The sequence below is a fragment of the Trichosurus vulpecula genome, chromosome 2, assembly GCF_011100635.1.
Source record: "Trichosurus vulpecula isolate mTriVul1 chromosome 2, mTriVul1.pri, whole genome shotgun sequence".
Lineage (NCBI taxonomy): Eukaryota > Metazoa > Chordata > Mammalia > Diprotodontia > Phalangeridae > Trichosurus > Trichosurus vulpecula.
In genome coordinates, this window is record NC_050574.1 from 192,741,754 (window position 1) to 192,764,435 (window position 22,682).

The following is a 22,682-nucleotide window of genomic DNA, read 5'->3' on the forward strand; positions in this document are numbered from 1 at the left end:
CTCACTTTAATTAAACATACATATATCATTCACTTAATTTAGGGGGAAAAGATCAGCCCCTGAACTTCAGGGCAAATACAAACAGAAATTACAAACAAATCAACAGACAGACCTTGTCTGATCAAATCACATACATAGTTACCAAAAAGGGAAGCACCAACACCTGGGTTTTCAAAGCCAAGGGGACTGCTTCAAGGGCTTGCCCAGAGTCTCACCACCCACACTCTTTCAATGAGTGTGCCTTCAAAAGTCAAATGGTAGTCTTCCAGTACATATACACTGTTCAGGACCCTGAGGGCTGGGGGCCTACCATTTAGGGTGTGGGAAAGTTAGTTCTTCAATCGCTAGCACCAAAGTGTGGGAAAGTTCTTCAATCACTAGCACCACATCATATACATTGTTTCCAATCAATGACTCCCGATTGCCTTAGTGCTGCCAAAAACACTCCAAAACAAAAAGGGGTCCACTTTACCTGCCCCATTCAAGCAAAGGTGAGACTCATTAAAGGCCCTTGATAGCCTTAGCACTGGGAAGAGAAGAACAGCAAAAAAGTCCTGCCTTTATTACCGTTACAAACCTAAATCATCCAGATTAAATGTCCAGGACTCCACAGTGCTTGGCATATAGTAAGTAAATACTGTTTTGTTTCATTCGTTAGTTCTATGCTTCGCTCCTCCAGAGGAGACACAAACACTGACTGCATTCATATATGCAATGAGAATTTAGCCATCTATCTGTCTGTTCATCCATCTGTCTGTCCATCCAACCATGGATCTATCTATCTATCCATCTATCAAAATCTGTCTATCCATCTGTCTATCTGTCTGTCTGTCTTTCTCTCTATCTGATTTTAAGACTGAGTCTCCCTGTCTCACTCAGGATGGAAGTGCAGAGGCAACTCACAGCCAGATCCAATTACAGATCAACACAAGAGCTTTGATCTGCTCCATTTTGAAGCTGGATCTATTTGCCCCCTCCTTAGGCAACCTGGTAGCATGCCACATACCCTTTTCCTTTCTGTGTTCACACCACATTAATGTTGAACTTACTGGGCACACCTGATCAGCAAAGCCCACTACAACCTAGAACTCCTGAGCTCAAGAGATCTTCCAGTCTCAGCTTCCTTTGCAGCTGGTATTATAGTGTGTAGCACCACACCAGGAGATAATGAGCATTTATTAATGCCTAATTAATTAATGTATGCAGATCACTGAGCCAAGTGCTTTGGGAGGTAAAAAGATTAGATATGATGATTGTCCCAGCTCTCATAGAGCTTATAGTCTAGGTACAAGACACAAACACAGAAAAGCACAATATATAATATCACAAAATAAGTATGATGGGGAAGAGTAAAACAAGCCTTGAAGAGAGGAGAAAGAGAAAGGCATTCCTAACAAAGAGGATTAATTGATAGCAAAGGCAGGGTTATAAACGATGGTACCTTGGAAGAACATTTTGGACAGAGTTTGAATTTGTGGAAGGTTAAGTTAACAATGCAGGAAACTGACCACTTTGTCAAGATTTCACAAGATGGCAGGAATGGATAGGCCTTTGGAAAGCATTTACTATTAATAAAATGTAAATATCACAGGTAACAGTAAATTTTATATTTAAGGGGCACCACAGGGCACCTATGTTTTTTTTCCAAATTCTGCTGTTGCTGTTATCATAAAAATTCATATCATTAACTTTTCATTTTGTAATTGCTTTCACTAGTATTCTGTAAACACAAAAATTGACATTTACCTTTGTAATCACATTTTACCCACATCTGAGTTTTAGACAAGTTTATGATGAAATTTGTCTGTAGTCTTTTTACTTACATTAATTACACTGTGAGCTCCTTAAGAGTAGAGATAGCTTTTTGCCTTTTTTTGTATCCCAGCACTTAGCACAGTGCCTGGCATATAACAGATGCTTAATAGATGCTTGTTGACTTCACTACATTCAGAGAAAAAAGCAGATCAAGGAAGGGAAAGGATGTTTGCTTGGGATGGATGGGATAATGATAACTAACAATAGAGAGAAGGCAGAACTACTAAGCTTGTGTTTTGTTTCTGTTTTCTCTGTCAAGGAGAATGACCTTTAAACTGGAAATGATAGAACAAAAATAACTGAGAATGAGACCCAAGATAAGTTTGGAGATAACAAGAGGGCACCTAGCTGCTGCTCTTGATAAATTTGAGTCACCTGGCCCAGGTGAACTACATTGTTAGGGCCTGAAAGACCTATCGTGTAATATTTGAAACACTGATGGTGATGTCTGAAAAATCATGGGAAATGGAAGAGGTACCACAAGTTTGGAGGAGGGACAGTGTTGTCCTGATCTTCAAAAAAGGGAAGAAAATAGATTGCTAACTAAATTTTAGAAGAGATTACTAAAGAGATAGATGGCAAACATCTATATATAGAACTGGTAATTACAAAGAGCTAGCGTCATTTTATCAACAACAGGTCATGCCAAGTTGGCTTCATTTTCTTTTTTAACAGGATAGGATTGCTAAGCTAGTAGAGGCAGGGAATGTAGTGGACATAGTCCACCTAAGTTTTAGCAAAACATTTGATAAAATATCTCATGCTATTTTCATGGAGAAAATTGAAAGAAACAGATTAGATAACAATACAATCAGATGGATTCCAAATTGGTCAGATAGCTGGACTCAAAGAGCAGTTGTTAATGGTACAATATCAATGTGGTGGGAGGACTCATTGGAGTACCTCAGGGGTCTGCCCTTGTCTTTGTGCTGTTTAACATTATTAATAATGACTTGAATAAAGCCATAGATGATATGCTTACCAAATTAGCGGATGACACAAAGCTGGAAGGGATAGTTAACGCAGTGCATGACAGAGTCAGTACCCAACAGGATCTTGAGTGGGCTACATCTAACAATATGAAAGTCAAAAGGGATGAATGTAAAGTCTTGAACTTGAGTGGAAAAAATTATCTTTATATATATAACATGTGAAGTATGGTTAGACAGCAGTTCTGGAAAAGCTCTGCAGATTTTAGCAAATATTTAGCTCAATATGGGTCGGCAATGTGATGTAGCAGTCAAAAAAGCCAACGCATTCTTGGGCTTCGTGAAGAGGGCCAGAGCTTCTCAAAGTAGAGAGGTGGCAATTTCACTTTGCCCTCATCAGACCTCACCTGGAGTATTATGTTCATTTCAGGCCACCACTGGATAAGAAAGAAATTTAAAAGCTAAAGAATATCCAAAGGAGGGCAACCAGAATCAGTCATATGAAGATTGGCTGAAAGCATTAGGGTTGGTTAGCCTGGAGACCAAGACTCAGAGGGGACCTGATAACTATCTTCAAGTATTTGAAGGGATGTCATGTAGAAGAGGGATTACAATTGCTCTGTTTGACCCCAAAGAGCAAAGATAAGAGGAATGGGTAGAAATTGCAGAGAGACCACTTTAGACTTGATGCCAGGAAATTTCATAACAATTAGAATCGTCACAAAGTTGAATGGGCTGCCTTGAGATAATGGCTTCCACTCCATTGGAAGTCTTCAAGTACAGTCTGGATGCCTGTTTGTTGGGTATGTTTTAGTGGGTTTTCCACTATCATATGGGTTGTGCTGGATGGTCCCTTCTGGCCCTCAAATTCTGTGGTCCTGAAATATGTTACTATCTTACTCTAATACTGACTAGGGTTGATGGATAGGGGAGATGAAGAGAGAACAAGGTTTTCTCTGTACTATTAGAAATGCCATACTTTACAATGTTATGAAGACAGTGATTAACCCACAATATAATCAATTCCCAGTTACAATGAGCTTCTTTCTAAGAGATTCTCAGTTTAGTGTTGTTCTATTTGTTGTTGTTCAATCATATCTGACTCTTCATGACCCCATTTTGGGGTTTTCTTGGCAAAGATGCTGGAGTGGTTTGACATTTACTTCTCCAACTCATTTTACAGATGACCAACTGAGGCAGACAGGGGTGACTTGCCCAGGGTCACACAGCTAATAAGTGTCTAAGGCCATATTTGAACCCATGACGTCTTCCTGACTCCAGGTCCAGTACTCTACCCACTGTGCCACATAGCTACCGTGGTGTCGCAGTACTGGAGAGATAAGTCATCATTTAATATTTGAGGGGATGAGGCAAATGAAATCAAAGAAGAATATCTGGCAGTCATACAAAAAATCCATGTTTTGGGCCTCTTATTATAATAAGGGGTAAAGATCACATCTGCCCTTAACAGACTCTGCCTAGAATAGCTTTGATTTGCCTAGAGTTCCAACATAGGTGAAGCAACTATTCATTGGAAAATTCCCTGAGTTTTGATACCTCCTGCATGCTCAGCACCTGGGTGAAGGGATAGTATCAGGTATGAAGTACAGAGTAGGGATAGAGAGAGAAGCTCTGTGGAGCAACCCCGAGGCTTTTCTAAGCAGTCAAGAGTTTCCTTACGTGTATCCAATACCTTAAAGGAGATGCCCATGCTCTAAATGCTAACCTCACACTGAATGGATGATCAGCAATACAAGCCGATTCACCAAACATTCCTTGAGCAGCAGTGTATAAAGAGTGTTGTTCCTTATACACTCGGGGAACTTCAAAGTTTAGATAAGACATAGTCCCCACCTTCATGGATCTTTCAGACTGGTAAAGAAATGTGACAAAAACACAGATGGTTATAATATACAACTTTGCAAGCAAGTTGAAAGTGTTTGTTCAGTAATCTTAACCATATTATGATTTTGTCAGTTGTCCATTGTTGAGTGATTAGGCTTACGATGGAACCTAAGGTTCCGAATCAGGAGTCTGGAGGACCATTGCCAGCTTAGTCACTGTTCACTGTAGGAATTCGAACAATCCATTTAACTTTTGTGTGTTTTCAGTGTTTCATCTGTAACAACAGGAATAATAATGCTCGCTGTTCCCTCATAGTGATAAGAGGAGAAATTTGATATTTCATATGTAAGAGCTCTGAAATGTGAACGTGCTATACACAAGTTCTCAGCAGTCTGGCTCAGCAGGAACAAGTCTTTCCAATGTACTGTTGTCACTAACCCACCATATTTTCCTAAACTCTTGTCAGACCATGGCATACCACTCTCTTCCCCCATTTATTCAAGAAACTCCAGTGGCTCCCTAATAACTAGTTAGTCAGTCAGCAACGGTTTATTAATGCCAGGCGCTGTGCTAAATGCTGAGATAAAAAGAAAGACAAAATGACAGTTCCTGTTTTCAAGGAGCTCAAAGTCTAATGTGGCAGACACTATGCAAACAATTTTATACAAATAAGATACATGCAGAATAAATTGGAAAAAAAATCAGCAGTGGAAAGGGGAATTGGCTTCCTGTAGGAGGTGAGGTTTTATCTAGGATGTAAAGGAAGCCAGGGAAGCCAGGAAGCAAAGATGAGGAGGGAGGAATTTCTAAGCATGGGGGAGGACCAGAGAAAATGCCCAGTCAAGAGACGGAGTGTCACATGTGAGGAATAGCAAGGAAGCCAGCATCACTGGGTCATGGACATAGTGGGAGAGTAAGGTGTAAAAAGACTGGAATGGTAGGGGGACAAGCTATAGAGGGCTTTGAATGTGGAATAGGATTTTATGTTTGATCCTGGAGATAACAGGGAGGACTGGAGTTTATTGTATCGGGGTCAGAGGAAGAGAAGAACATGACAGCTCAGTGGGGGATAGACTGGGATGGGCAAAGACTTCAATCAGGGAGACCAATCAAAAGGCTATTTATTGCCTTGGTAAACATAAGCCCCTCTGTTTGGCATGTAGAGCCCTTCACAAATGGTGCTTTCCTGTATTTCTAGTCTTCTTTCCTGTTATTCCTAGCCACTGGATAGGCCATATACTTCTTGGTCTACTTGTTCTTCTCACACAAGATGCTCCATTTCCCATCTCAGTGCCTTTGCATTGGCTGTTCTTCATACCTGCAATGCCCTCCCTCCTCACCTCGAATGCCACTTTCTACAAGAGACCCTTTTCAGTCCCCTCAGCTTCTTATGGCTTTCTAAGGTTGCCTTGTCATTTATGTACCTATTTATGTGCACATTGTCTCCTCTATTAGAATATAATCCCTTTGAGGACAGGGGTATTTTTTCTGTGTTTTTTCTTTATAATCCCAGTATTTAGCACAGTACCTGGCACATAGTACTACTTAACAAATAGTAGTACTCATCAATTGATACATACACCTAATTTATTACTGTTCTCGCTCATGTGGACAGCCTGTCCCAGTGAGAAAAGTATTTCCAATGTACCATTGTCACTGTCCAACAATATTTGTAAACATTTCCTTTGTGTGTGAGTGTGTGTGTGTGTGTGTGTGTGTGTGTGTGTGTATGCTTGTATCAGTTCACTTTTTTTGGAGGGAGGAGCTTTCACAGAATCACAGAATGCCAGAGCAGAAAGGAGCCTTAGAGAACATCTAGGCCAACTCCAGCATGTTACAGATGAGGAAAATAAGGTCCAGAAAGGACCAAGGTCACATAGCTAATCAGTGGCAAAGCCAAGACTTGAACCCAAGTCTCCTGCCTCCAATTCTAGGGCTATTTCCACTACACCCCCATCTTGCTTCTCTCGTATAGCTTAATTTGTGAGATCTGACTGGGCAGAGCCAAAGGGCAGCATTCAAGGCACCACAGCTATGTCTTCCTAATAGTGCAGCAAGAAGTTCAAGCAGCACAATCTGGGTCATTTTTACAGAAGACCTCCTGGGAAAGTTAATGCTAGGTCACCGCAGTTCTAGCCAGAAGAAAAATAAGAATAACTCACATTTCTATAACACTTTGAAATTTCAAAGTGCTTTGCTCAAAACAACCCTGTGAGAAAAGTAAGGCTGATATTATTAGCCTTTTTTTAACAGATGAAGAAAGTGGGGCTAGAAGAGACTGAAAAACTTGCCCATGACCACAGGGCTGGTGTCAGAGAGAGGGTTTGAATCCACATTACTTGACACTAAGTTAAATATTCTTTTCAGAGTTGATATCCTAACAACTTACACTTGTAGAGCGATTTAACATTTATAATGTGCTTTTTTCACAGCAACATTTTAAATATAGCATATGAAACATAACTACAGTGCTCTTTTGTCTCATCCCTACCAGATTCTTACAGTATAACTGTATTAAATATATATCCAGGAAAGCTTTTTTCGGATTGTACAAACTTCAAATATTGTAAGTAACTTTTTTTAGCAATTCTATATATCTTCTTAATTAAAAAGGAAGACTAGAGCTATACTAAATATATATATAGAGAGAGATATACACATATATATGCATGTATATGTGTATATATACATATATATGTGTGTGTGTGTATATATATACATATATATATGCATATATATGTATATATATATATACACACTAGATGATAGAAAAATATCTGGCCAAAGATCACACCACAAATTACTTAACCACTAAGCACTAAGTTTTCACTGAGGAAATTAGTATCTCTCCCTTCCCGTTTTTTAGGTTAAATAACCAAAGCTCCTTTAACCTTTCCTCTTTGGACCAATTACCCAACGTAATACTAATTTTTATTGCTCTATTTAAGGCCTACTTCAGATCATTAGCACTTTTTCTTAAAATGCAGGGACCCTGACTAGATATACTAGTGAGGATGAGACTGGAGTTAGGTATAGCAGAGGGATCACTTTGTAACTCTCGAACTTTGTACCCCTGCTATTAATTTCCAACAAGGGTATGGAGTGTTCAGGTAGGACTAGTACCTCTAGTGTGAGAGCTTGCCAAGCCCTTCTCAGGGCTGCTCGTCTACCTTTGGTGCCCACCTTTCACCCAACTCTCATCCGTGGCTCCAAGAAGCTTGTAGCATGCACAGTGGCCAAACCCAGTTATAATCGTCTTGGAAGATGGGTTAAACCAGGCCTCAAACCTGTCAGTGAGCTAGAGGGGATGTCTACCCAGAAATGTGAAGACTTCCCTTGGTAGAACGGGCAGATGAGAACAATTTGTTCCAATAGTCATGAAAGCGGCTGAAGGCAATGTGGAACACTACGAGCTTGGTCAGACAGAGAAGACCCCAAGGTCATCCACTCCATCCAGGGTCATCCTGTCCATCCAGGATCATCCCCAGTGGCTCTGACTTTTGTTTTGCAATTGGACTTTGATGACTCTGGAAGGCAGAGTGAGGCTGACAACTCTGTACAACTCTGCCAATTCACACTCAAGTCAATACATCACCCCATGATACCATTGGTCCTCTTCAAAATGAAGGACAAACAACACACTATATTCCGATGCATCATATTTGTCATGCCTTATTTTTAATAATAGATTGATAGATTTAATAATAATAACTGAATTTACTGCTGTAAATTCAAGTTAAGATAATAAGAATTTACTAAGTACTTACCATGTGCCAGGAAGAGTTCTAAGCTCCCTCGGGATACAAAGAAAGGCAAAAGGCAGTCCCTGCTCTCAAGTAGCTCACAGTCTAATGGGGCAAACAATACGCAAACAACTGTGTACAAACAAGATATATGTAGGATGATGTGAAGATCATCTCAGAGGGAAGGCACTAGAATAATGACTTACATTCAATGAGTGGTTTTCTATAATTCCCCATTCCTTCTTTTTTCATCTTTGGTTCAATTCAGTTCAATCTAACAAACTCTTATCAACAGCCTGTTATACACAGAGCACTATGTCAACATGGACTTTTCAGTAACGGCTACATAGGTACAGAGCAACCACCGTAAGTAGCATACATTCTAACACAAAGACCGAAACAGCTTGGGTCCAATTGACTTCCATGTTGTTCCGTTTGTAGGTATCTCAGTCACAATTGTATTACCAGTCTCAGACCTGGAGTATTTAAAGATTTACACGAGTTATCATGGCTGTAAGTATCCTAGTTCACATTTCCCCTATAAACACTGTTTCTAGAGGCATCCCATTGTGTGGTTTTGGATTGTTTCTGCTGTGATTTCATTCATTTTTTATGTGGCACCATATTACCATATAATAAAGTCACATCAATAAGTATTTATTAATCGCTTACCAGGCACTATGCCAAGCACTAGGGATACAAATACAAGGGAAAAAGATCATCCTTTTCCTCAAGAAGCTTATGTTCTAAAAAGGGAAGTGAAGGTGATATCCCCATAGGCACATGATAATTATATCCGGAAAATCAGGGAAGACTTGTCTGGGCCCTGGAAAATAAGGAATTCCTTGATTTTATCATATTCTCTCAGTTGTTACTGATCTCTCCCTCTTCATACTACTTTGTCTTTACTTACCTGTACCATAAGTAGAATGTAATATAGAAAGTGCATGTTCAATAGAATGTAAACTCTCTTGGGTTGAGCGTAATCTCCTTGAAGACAAGGGCTATCTTGTTTTAGTCTTTGTACCCCTAGCATCTATCACAGTGCCTTGCACATTGTAAGTTTTTAATAAATGTTTGTTGAATTATACTGAATTGAATTGTACTGACTATAATAGGTACCATTTTTCTGGCTCTATCTCCATCATCCCAGTACAGCCTCACAACTAATTTCTGTTTCCCTGGCACTACCCCCAACTTTCTAGCTCTAACATTACCAGGACTGGAAAAAGAGGGTTAGGGGGCCTGAGGACTTTCTCACTTAAATTGACCTTTCTTACTAATCTCATGAACCCCTGATTTTGGTTTCTTTAAAATATGACCTAGTACCACAACAACTTTATATTTTAATTTACCTTTTCAATTTCAATTTCCCTTTCTCCCTCATCTCATGGACCTCTGATTTTGGTTTCTTCAAAATACGGCCTACTACCAAAATAACTTTATATTAGTCCATCAGTACCAGAGTAAGAGAGATTGGATTCTTGACTTCTAATAAGGGGGAAATGACAGCATGATTAAAAGCAGAGGAATGAACACCAGAGGTATTTCATTGAACATGTGTTCAATTCTTTTGTTTTTCCTCCCATAACCATGCCTGGAAACTATGTAGAAGTTATCTAACATCTTATCTGACATTTACTTGTATAACTTATGGGGGGAAAACACATATATTTCTGCCAATATGTTTCCACTGTTATATTAGCTACCTTGGAAACTCAGAATAAAATTTAGGAGGGTAATTAGTTCATCTCAGATGCCCAGCACCATCTGTTTCCCTACTCCTTTTTACATTTTTTTAATGGTCATGCTTCTCAAGTGACATCAAACCCCTTTTTAGGAAGTAGAGGGGGCATAATTCCTAAATAAAATATAAATTCAGTTCAACATTTAGGAAGTAAAAGAATCATCTGCCTCTTGTTAAGAATTATTTTCTGATACTATTTTTCCTATAGTTTACAAATACCATTAACACTGAAGCTTCTTAATTATGTTTTTTTTTCAGAATTCTAGATGACAACCCAATAACCAGAATTTCCCAGCAGTTATTTACTGGATTAAATTCTTTGTTTTTCTTGTAAGTAAAAATTCACTTCTCCATCTGTTTAGTAGTACCTGATTCAATTTAACAAAGAAGTTCAATGACATTTTCATTAAAATGTCCATAATTCACAAAATGTGTAGTGATTTCATATACTCTACTGATGCCATTCTCCTGACCACCCCCTAAAAGGAATCAAAATCAGAGGGGGTGTATTGCTTTCTTCCTGAGCCCAATGACTGATATTTTTTCAATCCACTTTCATTTGATTTTGGTTTAAGATATACTCTAATTTTTGTTGGCTACCAAGCTAGTGTCCATTTTTCACATAGTGCTTAAGTCTGACAGGATCTTGGCTCCAACACATTTTTTTTCCATAGGTACAAAGAAAACAAGTCAGAAAATAATCCCAACAAATCATTTTAAACAAACCATTTTCCTCCCAACAATGCTGATCAGTAGATAATACCTAAATTCAAAGATGTGTTGGTAAATGTTTAACAACCAGATGTCTGGGGAGCAGAAATGTATGCATGACATACTTTTAAGTTAACTCTGCATTATTGATATTTTCTCATCACTTTCTTAAGTCTAGATAATCAACAAAACAATAAATCAAGCCCTGATTTGTAGTAATTGCCAGTTTCCAAGGCGTAATGATCCCACTAAAAATCTGGCTCCAGCACACCCCTGAATCACAAAACACCGGAAAATGTGGTTTTCATTTTCATTTTCATTCATCCACTGTGAGCCTCAGGGAAAATCACTTTCCTTTTCTGAATTTTAGTTTTATAGTAAATGTCAGAGACTGGACCAGAACTCTAGTCTCTCATTTCTAAGCCCAGTATTCTTTCCATTACACATCCAGGGGAAATATGCCTTTGTCTAAAAAAAAACACCACCTTGCTGATAACTGCACTTTTTTCCAGTGTTTATTAATGCACAGGAATAGATTACTAGTAAAAATTATGTTTCTTTACTGTAGGAATTACACTTTTCTACATGTCAAAGTGAGTGCTGCAGTATTATGAACTATGTCTTCCATCTTAACCTGCATGAGAGATGATTTTCTTTACACTCCTCTCTGTGGCACTTCAAGTTGAATGCCATTCCCAGCAGAGTTCCTGAATACTTGGAAATTAAGTATACCTTAGCTATGTAGAGTATATAATTTTATACTTAAAACAATAAGGAAAATTATCATGTATAGTTATGTATACTTGAAAATTATTACGAGATATATACATGTATGTATATATATGCATACACATACATGTATATATACAATTAGTTTTATTTCATAAAACCTAAACAAGATGATACTTTGAGGTTGCATATCATATTCATATTTCTTAGTTTCTTTTCCAAAGTCCGGTTCTCTTTTTCAATGCCAGATAAAGACCAGTTTGCAAAAAAATTTATTGGGGCAGCTAGGTGGCGCAGTGAGCACCGGACCTGAAGTCAGGAGGACCTGAGTTCAAATTCAGCCTCAGACACTTGATACACTTACTAGCTGTGTGACCTTGGGCAAGTCACTTAATCCCAATTGCCCTGCCTTCCCCCTTAAAAAAAAAAAACAAAAAAAAATATTTTCTTATCCTAAAAGAGCTCTTTGAAAGGCACCGTGAGCTAGGAGATTGAGAGCTGGCCCAGGCATAGAGAAGACCTGGGCCTAAATCTTGCATTTGACATACACTAGCTGCCCAACTCCTGCTGCATGTGACCCTGAGGAAAGTTTCCTACAGGGGCCAGGGACAGACTTCAGTCTGCACCCACAAGTCATGCTGGCAAGATTTTTACCTCTTGTGGCACCCACCTGATCTCCATCCTTAGGTGAGAAGAGAAATGAGATTTTCCATTGACTCTGTGCCTTCCCCTACTGCCTTACATGTCCCCTGAGGGAAAAAGAAGGAAGTTGGTGGAGAGGAGGACTTCCATCTCCTGCTGTCCTGTCTCCTGACTAATCTCCAGCCTTCAGAGAAGTAGTGAAACAGGACCTCCCATGTGACCAACTGACTATGTGCCTTTTATCATAGGTTGTACTTGTTTCTAGCCTCATCTCCAGCCTCCACTGGGAAGAGGAATAATTCCTTCCACTCCATGATGAACATCCTCATATCTGTCATACCTTACATATTCAAGTGATTCTGAAGCTCTGTAGATCATCATCCAAACCCTATTCCCCATCCCCTACCAGTCAATTCCTTATTCCCATCCCTTTCAACCCTCCCATCCCAAAGTCCCAACCAAATACCACCCATTCCTTCCACTGTGCTTTCTCAAATGCTTGTTCCATAGGCAACAAACTTCCCTTGCTCCTAAATCTTTTCCTCTCCTCTCCCACTTCTTTCATATTCTTGCTATCACCAAAACCTGATTCCCGCCATAGCCATGCATTCCAATACTGCCTACACCTTCACTCATTTCCCTAGGTCAAAGTTGGAGAGCTGGAATACCCCTTACTCCCCATCATCATTTCCAGTTTCTCTCTTTACCTACATCACTCACAAACCTCTATTCCTCTGAAGTTCATGTAATTTATATTACCACCCAATCAAATTTCTGGTAGCTATTGCCTACAGTTCTCCAGGTCTTTCTCCTTGCTGCCTCAATGAGTTTGGTACCTGGCTCATAATTCTTCTCCTCTCCACAACTCCTGTCCTTATACTAGGGGACTTTAGTGTACACATTGATGATCCCTCAAACATCCTAACCACTCAGCTTCTCAATCTACTCACTTTTCATGAGCTAGTCCTCTACCCCACATCAGGCACATACACAGACGGTCATACCCTTGATTTTGCCATAACTCACAAATACACTACCACCATGTTCAAGAATTTCAAAATCCCCTTCTCTGACTATAATTTGTAAACTTTCTGCCTTTGCTACTGCCTCTTCCTTCCCTTAAGAAAACTTTCTCTTTCTCCACACCATGACTTTCCAGTTCCTTCACCCCCCAGCTCTCTCTCGGGCCATATCCACTGTATTAGTTACTCTCCTTTTTTCTTTTCCTTTATTTCCTTCCTTTGAAACATCTAGATGGCACAATGATAGAGCACTGGATCTGGAGTCAGGAAGAACTGAGTTCAAATCTGGATCAGACTTCTACTAGCTATCTGACACTGGGCAAGTCACTTAACCATTCATCCTCAGTTTCCTCAATTGTAACATAGGGCTAATCATAGAACCTACCTCTCAGGTTTGTTGGGAGAATAAAATCAAATTATGTTTATAAAATGCTTAGCATTGTGCCTGGCACATAATAAGTGCTTAATAAATTGTTTATTCCCTTTTCTTTCCCTTCCCATTTTTCTGTTTTGTCCCCTTGGTGAGCCATTTCAAATCTACATTGTCCTTTTCTCTTGAAGCACAGATCCAACCACGTCACACCACTACTCAATAACTTCCAGTATTCCCCATCACCTCTAGGATCAAATACAAAGTCTTCTATTTGGTTTTCAGAACCCTTCATAGCCTAGCCCTTACCCATACTCTTCCAGTCTTCTTACACTTTACTCCCACCGCATACTCTTTGATCCAGGCCTCTTTGTTCCATGAACAAGACACTCCATCTGGGCATTTTCTCTGGCTCCATGCCTGCAATGCTCTCCCTCCTCATCTCTATCTACTGGTTTTCCTGGCTTCCTTTAAGTCTCAACTAAAACCTCATCTTCTACAGGAAGCCTTTCCCAAAAACTTCCCTCTTTTAATTATTTACTATTTTTCCTGTAAATAGTTTATTTGTACATGTTGGTTTGCTGTTGCCTTCCTTGTTAGATTATGAGCCCTTTGGGGCTCATAATCTGTCTTTTACCTCCTTGTATACCCAGTGCTTTGCAAAGTGCCAGGCATATAGTTGTTCAGTGATTTTCCATCATGTGCAACTCTTTGTGACCCTATTTGGCAAAGGTACTGGAGTGGTTTGCCATTTCCTTCTCCAGCTCATTTTACAGATGAGGAAACTGAGGGCAAACAGAGTTAAGGGACTTGTGAAGGGTCATACTGCTAGTAAGTGTCTGAGGCCAGATTTGAACTCAGGAAGAATAGTCTTACTAACTCCAGGCTGTATACACTGTCTACTGTGTGTCACCTAGCTGCCCCCTTGGCATATAGTAGGTGCTTAATAAATATTTATTGATGGAATCACAATTTAATCAAACAGTGCCCTTAGACTACTCAATGGCATTCTGTGAGTCTCTGATTCACATTGGTGAGAGTTTTCTTTGTGCAGAGTGCTCCACATAGTTAAATAAATCATACTTCTAGTCCTAAAAAAAAGGTCTATTTAAGCCACCAGATTTCAGAATGATAAGATCAATAAACATTCTCCTCTAGATCGGGGTTTTATTCTGTTTGAAGATAGCAGATTTTATTTCTAATTAATATCTTCCTTTTATAAAGGTCTATGATCAATAACCACTTGGAAGCCCTCCCCAAGGAGATGTGTAACTACATGCCTCATCTTAATTGGCTGTAAGTAAACATTAATGTTCTAATTGCTTATTTATTCAGATGAATAAATCAGAGCTGAAGTGAGAAAGATTTTATCTTTACAACAACAAAGTTCGAACAAAAAGTAAACTGGTAAAATATGTTGGTAGTAGCTAACTCTTAACTCAGAAATCATGATCATTCTGTTGTTATTGTCTAGTAGATTAATTGCGTCCCACTCTTCGTGACCTCATCTGGGGTTTTCTTGGCAAAGATACTGGAGTAGTATGCCATTTCCTTCTCCAGCTCATTTTACAGATGAGGATACTGAGGCAAACAGGGTTAGGTGACTTACTCAGGGTCACCCAGTTAGTAAGTTTCTGAGGCCAGAATTAAACTTAGATCTTCCTGACTCCAGACCCAGTGCTCTAATCCACCGTGCCACCTTGCTGCCCTAAGGTTTTTAAATTTTTGTTCGTGAAACACAAACATTTCAATATAACAAAAACAAGTAAGAAAAAAGAAATTGTGTTGTAAAATTCTGTGACTTTAAGAAGGTAATATATAACACTGTTCAAGATAATAGCAAAATTACTTGTATCACCTTCTATACTTACATTTTTTTCTACTTCACATTTTAAAAACAAGGTTTTATTGCTGCTCTTTTTGAATATCTATCCAATAAGATATTCTCAGATATGTCATTTAGTTTTTCATCTCCACTTTCTGTTTCAATCACTTGCTTTGACAAAAACCTTCATACGGATTGTAAATGAGCCATATCTCAGTGTTGTTCCTATTGTTGTAACTTTCCATTCAGTTGAGAAAAGAAAAATGAAAACATGAACAAAAACTGAGTAGGAAGAATTAGCTACCTGTGTGTCCTTGGGCAAGTCACAAGCTCCCAGTTTCCTGGATTGTTAAAATGATGGAATTGGACTAGATGGGCTCTAGTGCTACATCTATACGGTTATAATTAAAGGACTTGCTCTCTACCTCCACACAAAAGAAAAACAGAGAAAAAGGGAAAGATGGCAGAATTCCAGAATTTCAGTGGCTGTCAAGTCCACTGTTTTCTACAAAATACCTGCCGAGTTTTCATCTAGTCTTTGATTGAAGATTACCAGTGAGGGAGAACTCCCTAATTAGGTTGGTATTCCATTCTACTTTGGACAGTTCCAATTGTCCAGAAGGTTTTCCTTATATCAGGCTAAAATCTGCTTCTTTTCGATGTTTACCCATTGCTCCTAGTTCTTCTGCTTTTGAAGGCCAAACAGAATGTCTCTTTCCCCTTGCATGATAGTCCCGTTTTTTAATTTATGGAATAAAACAAGCATTTCCATAACATAGTACAATAAAAAAGATGATTGTATATGAAACTGCAAACCTACAATTCATAACTTGCTATTACTTTCAAATATTCAACAAAATTATCATGTAAATTTCTTTTTTCCCTCCATCGCCCCAACCCCTGCCCTGCCTAGAGATGACTACCATTAGACACAAAGAGGTATATAGATATACACACATATATATATGTATATATACATACATATACATATACATATATATGTATATATATGTATATATATGTAAAACTGTTCTATACATACTTCTCTTTATCAGTTCTTTCTATGATGCAGATAACATTTTTCTTCATATGTCCTTTATAGTTAATTTGGGTATTTATAATAGTCAAAATAACCTATTCTCTAAAAGTTGTTCTTAAAACAATACTGCTATTACTATATGCAATGTTCTCTTGGTTCTGCTCATTTTTGCTCTTTATTATTTCATACAAGTCTTTCCACGTTTTCTAAAATTATTGAGCTCATGATTTCTTATAGCACAGTAGTATTCCATCATAACCATATACCACAACTTGTTCAGCCATTCCCTAATTGATGGACATCCCTGCAATTTCCAGTTCTTTGCCACCACAAAGAGAGCTTCTATAAACATTTTAGAACATATAGATTCTTTTCCTTTTATCCTAATTATCTTCAGAAATAGATAACAGCTGTCATGATTTCTAGTCCCTTCATTCTGGGCTCCCTCCTCTGGCTAATTTCTAAGTTATTCACTTCCTTCCTAAAATATGGCTCCAGGAATCAAACATAATGCCCCGAGTATGTTTTGACCATGGTAGATAATAGCAAGACTATGACCTCCTCTGTTCTGGAAAATTATGAGCCTGGGTTGGAATTTTTTTTGCCTGCCTTTGTTCAATGTTCATGTTGAAATTTTATTCCTTTAAAACCCCAAGTCTTTTTTGACAATAAATTGTTGTTTAGCCATACTATTTTCATCTTGTACTTGTGAAGCTGATTTATTTTAGCCTGTGCAGGATTTTACTTTAATATTAATTTCCATTTCATCTTCTTAGTTTCAGCATTTCACTTAAATTGACTAATTATATCCTCGGGGACAAAAGGGAAAATGCTCATTTTTCATCCAGTTGTTCCTTATGTCACTAGAGCAGGGGTGGGGAACCCGTGGCTTTAAGGTCCTGAATCCAAATTTTACAGAACAAGTCCTAAAGTCAAAAGGCCACACTTAAGGACCTACAAAGACACATGTGCTTCAGGTTCCCCACCTCTGCGCTAGAGCATCCAATATGAAGATCCTGAATGAGTTTCACAGCGTAGCTCATTGTTTCGCTTGTACACACACAATTCACATTATTCTCCAGCAGACAGCTAGACTCAAGGGACCCTATCAGTCTTCGATCTCTAAAACAATAGCTGATGAGCCCCCATTAATGTGTTTACCTTTATTAGCCAGAGACACAATTAGTTCGAATGAAAGCATTTATTGTGGTAAGAAAAATAACAACATACTATCCCCCAGACTCCATAAACCTAGGGTATACTCTCCCACAAGTACACACAACATCAGTGGGAAGAATGGACACATAGTAAACACACAGGGAAAGTTACACACAAGGAGTTAATGTTACCAAGGTGGACAAGTGGAGAAATAGACCTATAGGCAATACATGCAGAGAAGCAGCTCATACCTTTGAAGACACATTCATGAGAGTTTCCTATCCCTCTATTATCCAACCATCCTTATAGAATTTTAGGCCACTTTCTATGACCTTCTTTCCTAAGATCTAGGCAGGGTGCGAATGCCTGGCTTTCCTCATTTTCTATTACAAATCCTAAATATGTAGTGTTTGCTTCTTTCTCCCTAAAGTCCTCATCATTTCCACTTTACTGATGAGTTCTTCATTATTGTTCTGGAATAGTGTTTTCCTTTATTGTTTCCTGTATCTTTTGAAAAATAAAATTATCACTATAAGCAAGTCAAGAATTTATGCTGCTCTGTTTTTGGCAGAGATAAAACCACAGCAGATGTCCAGATGGTTGAAGTCCCTCATCACTACTCTAGCAGCCCTTTCTGCCTAAACTGTAAATCATTTCCTGAGTTTCTCACCTGTGTTATTTCTTCCACTTAGTGGTTTCCAAGACAATATGATTTCTCATCTCCCTCTCTATTGATCTTCACCCAAATGATCTCTACTATGCCTTTCATTTTGATTCCTGAATTTTCTTATATGAGTAAGCAATATAAAATGCTACTTAATCACCTGTTTTTAAAAAATCTAATTCTGTTCCTTTTGAATAAGTTATATTCTTCCATAGCCATATATTCCGATCATGAGTGCTCTCCTATGAAATCTCGATGATAACTATAAGATAAAATACACATCATTGTATTAGGAGCTCTAATTCTTCTCATTTTTAACCTTCACTTTATTTTTTTCTATACAGGTATCTGAGCTCAAGGGCAAGTAGGTTGCATAGTGTATAGAGTGCTAGTCCTGAAGTCAGGAAGACCTGAGTTCAAATGTGGCCTCAGACACTCACTAGCTATGTGACCCTGGGCAAATCACTTAACCTTGTTTGCCTCCGTTCCTTACCTGTAAAACGAGCTGGAGAAGGAAATGGCAAACTACTGTAGTGTCTCTGCCAAGAAAGCCCCAAATCAGGGTCAGATGCAACTGAACAACAAAAATCTGAACTCATGAACTTTATCAGGGAAAGGGAAGGGAATGAGCATTTATATAGGACATGCTGTGTCCCAGGCACTGTGCTAAATGCTTTATTAATATTAGCTCATTTGACCCTGAGAGGTAGATGCCGTTATTATCCCTGTTTTACAGCTGAGGAAATTGAAGGTAAACAGAGATTGTGACTTATCCAGTGTCACACAGCTGGTAAATGTCTAAGGTCATATTTGAACCAAGGTCTTCCTGACTCCAGGCCCAGTGTTCCATGCACTGCACCAGCTAGCTACATCTTCTTCCTAGGTCTATCTACTGCTATTTTTCTTGTCATGTTGTACCTGCTATATTTCCACGGTATCTGGTATCCCAGATATTCAGTTCACCAAACACAGATTAATCCCCTGCTATATTCCAGGCAGGCAGCTAGGTGGCACAGTGGATAGAGCACCAGACCTGGAGTCAGGAAGACTCATCTTTCTGAGTTCAAATCTGGCCTCAGACACTTGCTGGCTGTGTTACCCTGGGAAAAGCACTTAACCCTGTTTGCCTCAGTTCTTCATTTGTAAAATGAGCTGTAGAAGGAAATGGCAAAACTTTCCAGTATCTCTGCCAAGAAAATGCTAAAAGGGGTCACTAAGAGTCAGACATGACCAGGCATTATGCCAGGTACATGAGGACAGTTTTCTCTCTTCCTCCCTTTTCAGCGGCAAGAACTCTAGTTCAGTCTACAAGCAAGCAAATCTTTCTCATCAACCTTAATTTGGTTACCTTTCCTAGAATTCGATTTCTACTTTCATCTCAGTCTTTACTTGCTCACTGTCCCCAAGTCAAAGTTTACTCACCCTCTGCCATTATAAAGAACTCTGCCCAGAAACCAAAACCCAACAGGCAATAGCGATGAGAGAAACTCGTTCCATGGGATTACTTGCATAGGCTTCCACATCCCCCAAAACGGGCCTGTATAAGAAGATATGAGCAGCTCAGTGGTGCTGTAAATGGAGCAACAGGAATGGAGTCAGGAAGACCTGAGTTCAAATCTTGCCTCAGACATTTACTAGCTGGGTGACCCTGGTCAAGCTAATTATCCCTGTTTGCCTCACTTTCCTCATTGTAAAATGAACAGGAGGAGGAAATGGCAAACCACTCCCGTAGCTTTGCCAAGGAAACACCAAAAGGGGTCACAAAGAGGACACGACCAAAAAATAAAACAACTGGAAAATATATGCAGTATCAGGAGAGTCATAGACAAATAAGAGCTTTTTTAAATGTTATAACATCAAGAGCTGAGGGAGACCTCAGAAATCAACCATTGCAACTGTTAAAGGTCCAGTCATACATTGGTCTGAACTTTTGCTGAAGATCTGGGTCAGCTTGCCCCCTGCACCACTATCTCCACCCCAGGACACTTTTTCCCCCACATAGAATTAAGTGAAGGGCTCAGAATCATGCCATTCATATGTACAGTATCTAATAAGTTTCTTTACTCTTTTCTATCTAAATACTACAATCTCTTCAGCTAGGGAGACTCTAGGCCTGAAGGCACATGCAATTTCTCAGGTGGCCAATAGCCTGCTTGGTTACTACATAGGGCCTTATGTTCACTCTTCCCTGACTTTCTAAATCAAGGTCCATTCTAGGGCAAAACCCAACCCTCTGGGGAGCCACACCGAGATGTGCCCACAAACTGCCCAGGATCCATAGTTCAACATACCCTGACTCAATTGCCCACACCACTGTTTTACTACTGCTGTTCTCTCTGATTCATGCCACCAAGCTCTGAATCAACTCTGTTGGCTGACCGCCTTACTCTGTCCACACTCCATTTTCTGCTGATTTCATACTCTACTCTTGAAACACTTCATCACAAATACCCAGGTGATGCTGACACTGTACCAATATACAGGCAGCCTCAAGAGAACTCCTGATATGCTTTTGGAGCCCTGGTAGTCACCTGGGCAGCTGCCGGTCATTTCACCCTTGCCAGCTGTCTGTCTTTCAAGTTGGTCATCTCTAAAACCTAACTCCAACTTCTTCATTTTACAGTTGAAGCCGAGGACCAGAGGTCAGAAGAGACTTGCCCAAAGTCACACAAGATAGCTGAACCAGGGTTCAAAGCTGGATCCTGGAAGGTAGATGAATCAAACCTCAAATCTCAGCTATGCCATTTACCATCCATGTGACCTTGGGCAAGCCACTTCATCTCACTGGCAACGCTTCAGTTTCCTCATCTTTAAAATAAAAGAGTTGGACTACATGGCCACTGACATTTCTGCAGCTCTATATCTGTGGTTCTATGTTTCCTTCCAGCTCTAAATCTGTCTTCTAGGGGCAAGTGAAACAGGGTAGCTGGCTGAGCATCTCCAACTTAGAAAGCAAGACAAGCCCTAGGGCTGGCAACCTTTCCCCCAGAGATTGTCAGAGGTTTCTCCTGGCTGTTATGTGTTCTAGGAAACTCTCCTGCATTTACCCTTCAGACCCATAGTCTGGCCCTGCCTTAAACACTTCTCAGAGGTACACTTAGCACAGTGCTGAGAGACAGAGAGACAGAGAGGAGAGAGAGAGATGAGAGAGACAGAGAGAGACAGACAGAGGAAGAGAGAGAGAGAAAGAGAGAAATGACAGAGAGAGAGATGAGAGAGAGAGAAATAGAGGGAGGGAGATACAGATAGATATGAGGAGAGAGAGAGATGATAGATTGATAGATACAGAGAAATGTTAGAGATAGAAACTGAGATAGGGAGAGAGAGAGAGAGAGAGAGAGAGAGAGAGAGGGATATGCTGGCTCTTCTTGGCCTGCCTTCCCTTGACCTCTTGTCTGGTTTCTGGATGGCCGACCCAACCTTCCTGGTCACTCTACTGCCCTACCGGAAGTCCTTTATGACCATGACAAGAGGTTTTAAACCTTGTAACCTCAGCTCACTCCTTGGCTGGCTAAACAGGAACAATAGAAAGAAGAACCTATAGTATTCATAGATGACCTACAGTATTCACAGATGGCCTAGGCTTAAATATGAGACAGAAATCCCCTGCTTTTGTTAAGAAGCCTACCTTACCACTTGCTTGTGTTACTGGAAACATGACATAAAAGAGTGTGGAAATGAGACTATACGCTTTCTGTTATATTTGGTGCCCCTAAGGCTTTTATAAGATTACTGTGTTTGTCTTAAACACATTTTAAGAGTGATGTGGAAAAATTAGAGTCCAGAAGAGAACAAATTGGTCTTGCAAGGAAAGAACAAAGGAGTTGGAGGCTTTTAGTCTGAAGAGCAGGCTAAGTGGAAACATAATAACTGTCTTCAAATCTGTAAGAGATTAAGTGGGAGGGGGGCTGGCTCTACAACATCTGGGAGGAGTAAAGGAGACCTTGAGCGAACAGCTCCCTGGGTAAATGGCAAGAAGGGAGTCCTCTGAAATGGAGGCAGTTGTTCCTTAACTCTTCAGAGCACCAACCTGTCATTTCACTGCAGTACTGAACAATCTCAAAAAGCGGACATGACTGATGAAGTCACGTGGAACCATTCAGAAGAAAACAATCTCCGCTCTTGAAATTAAGTGCTAATGCTGACTTCAAGGACAAAGCCTCAAGAAGGGACACGGGGCTCATCACTCTGGCTTTGCCGTCAGAGACTGGGAAGAGGTCCTAGGAAGAAAGGGAAGGAGCAAGGGTGGGCCTGGAAGGGGCTGGCAGGGGCTCAGAATCGGATCCCTCTGCTCCTTGATATGATACATGGGCTTTCTTGGTTTTCAGGGATTTGGAAGGCAATCAGATTAAGTCTCTAATGAATTCCACCTTTCTGGCATGTGATGAGCTCACAGTTTTGTAAGTATTTAACAGACTTATTTGTGAATCAAGAAGGAATACT

General features: G+C 39.7%; 1 protein-coding gene across 1 annotated transcript in view; it reads left to right on the forward strand.

Annotated features, from left to right (window-relative positions):
* RXFP2 (relaxin family peptide receptor 2) overlaps window positions 1-22,682 on the forward strand; it is an 86,347-nt gene that overhangs the window by 36,711 nt on the left and 26,954 nt on the right. The window contains exons 6-10 of the mRNA XM_036744005.1: window positions 7,084-7,155; window positions 8,774-8,845; window positions 10,338-10,409; window positions 14,778-14,849; window positions 22,568-22,639. Coding sequence (XP_036599900.1) covers window positions 7,084-7,155; window positions 8,774-8,845; window positions 10,338-10,409; window positions 14,778-14,849; window positions 22,568-22,639 — 360 coding nt within the window. The remainder of the gene's footprint in view (window positions 1-7,083; window positions 7,156-8,773; window positions 8,846-10,337; window positions 10,410-14,777; window positions 14,850-22,567; window positions 22,640-22,682) is intronic.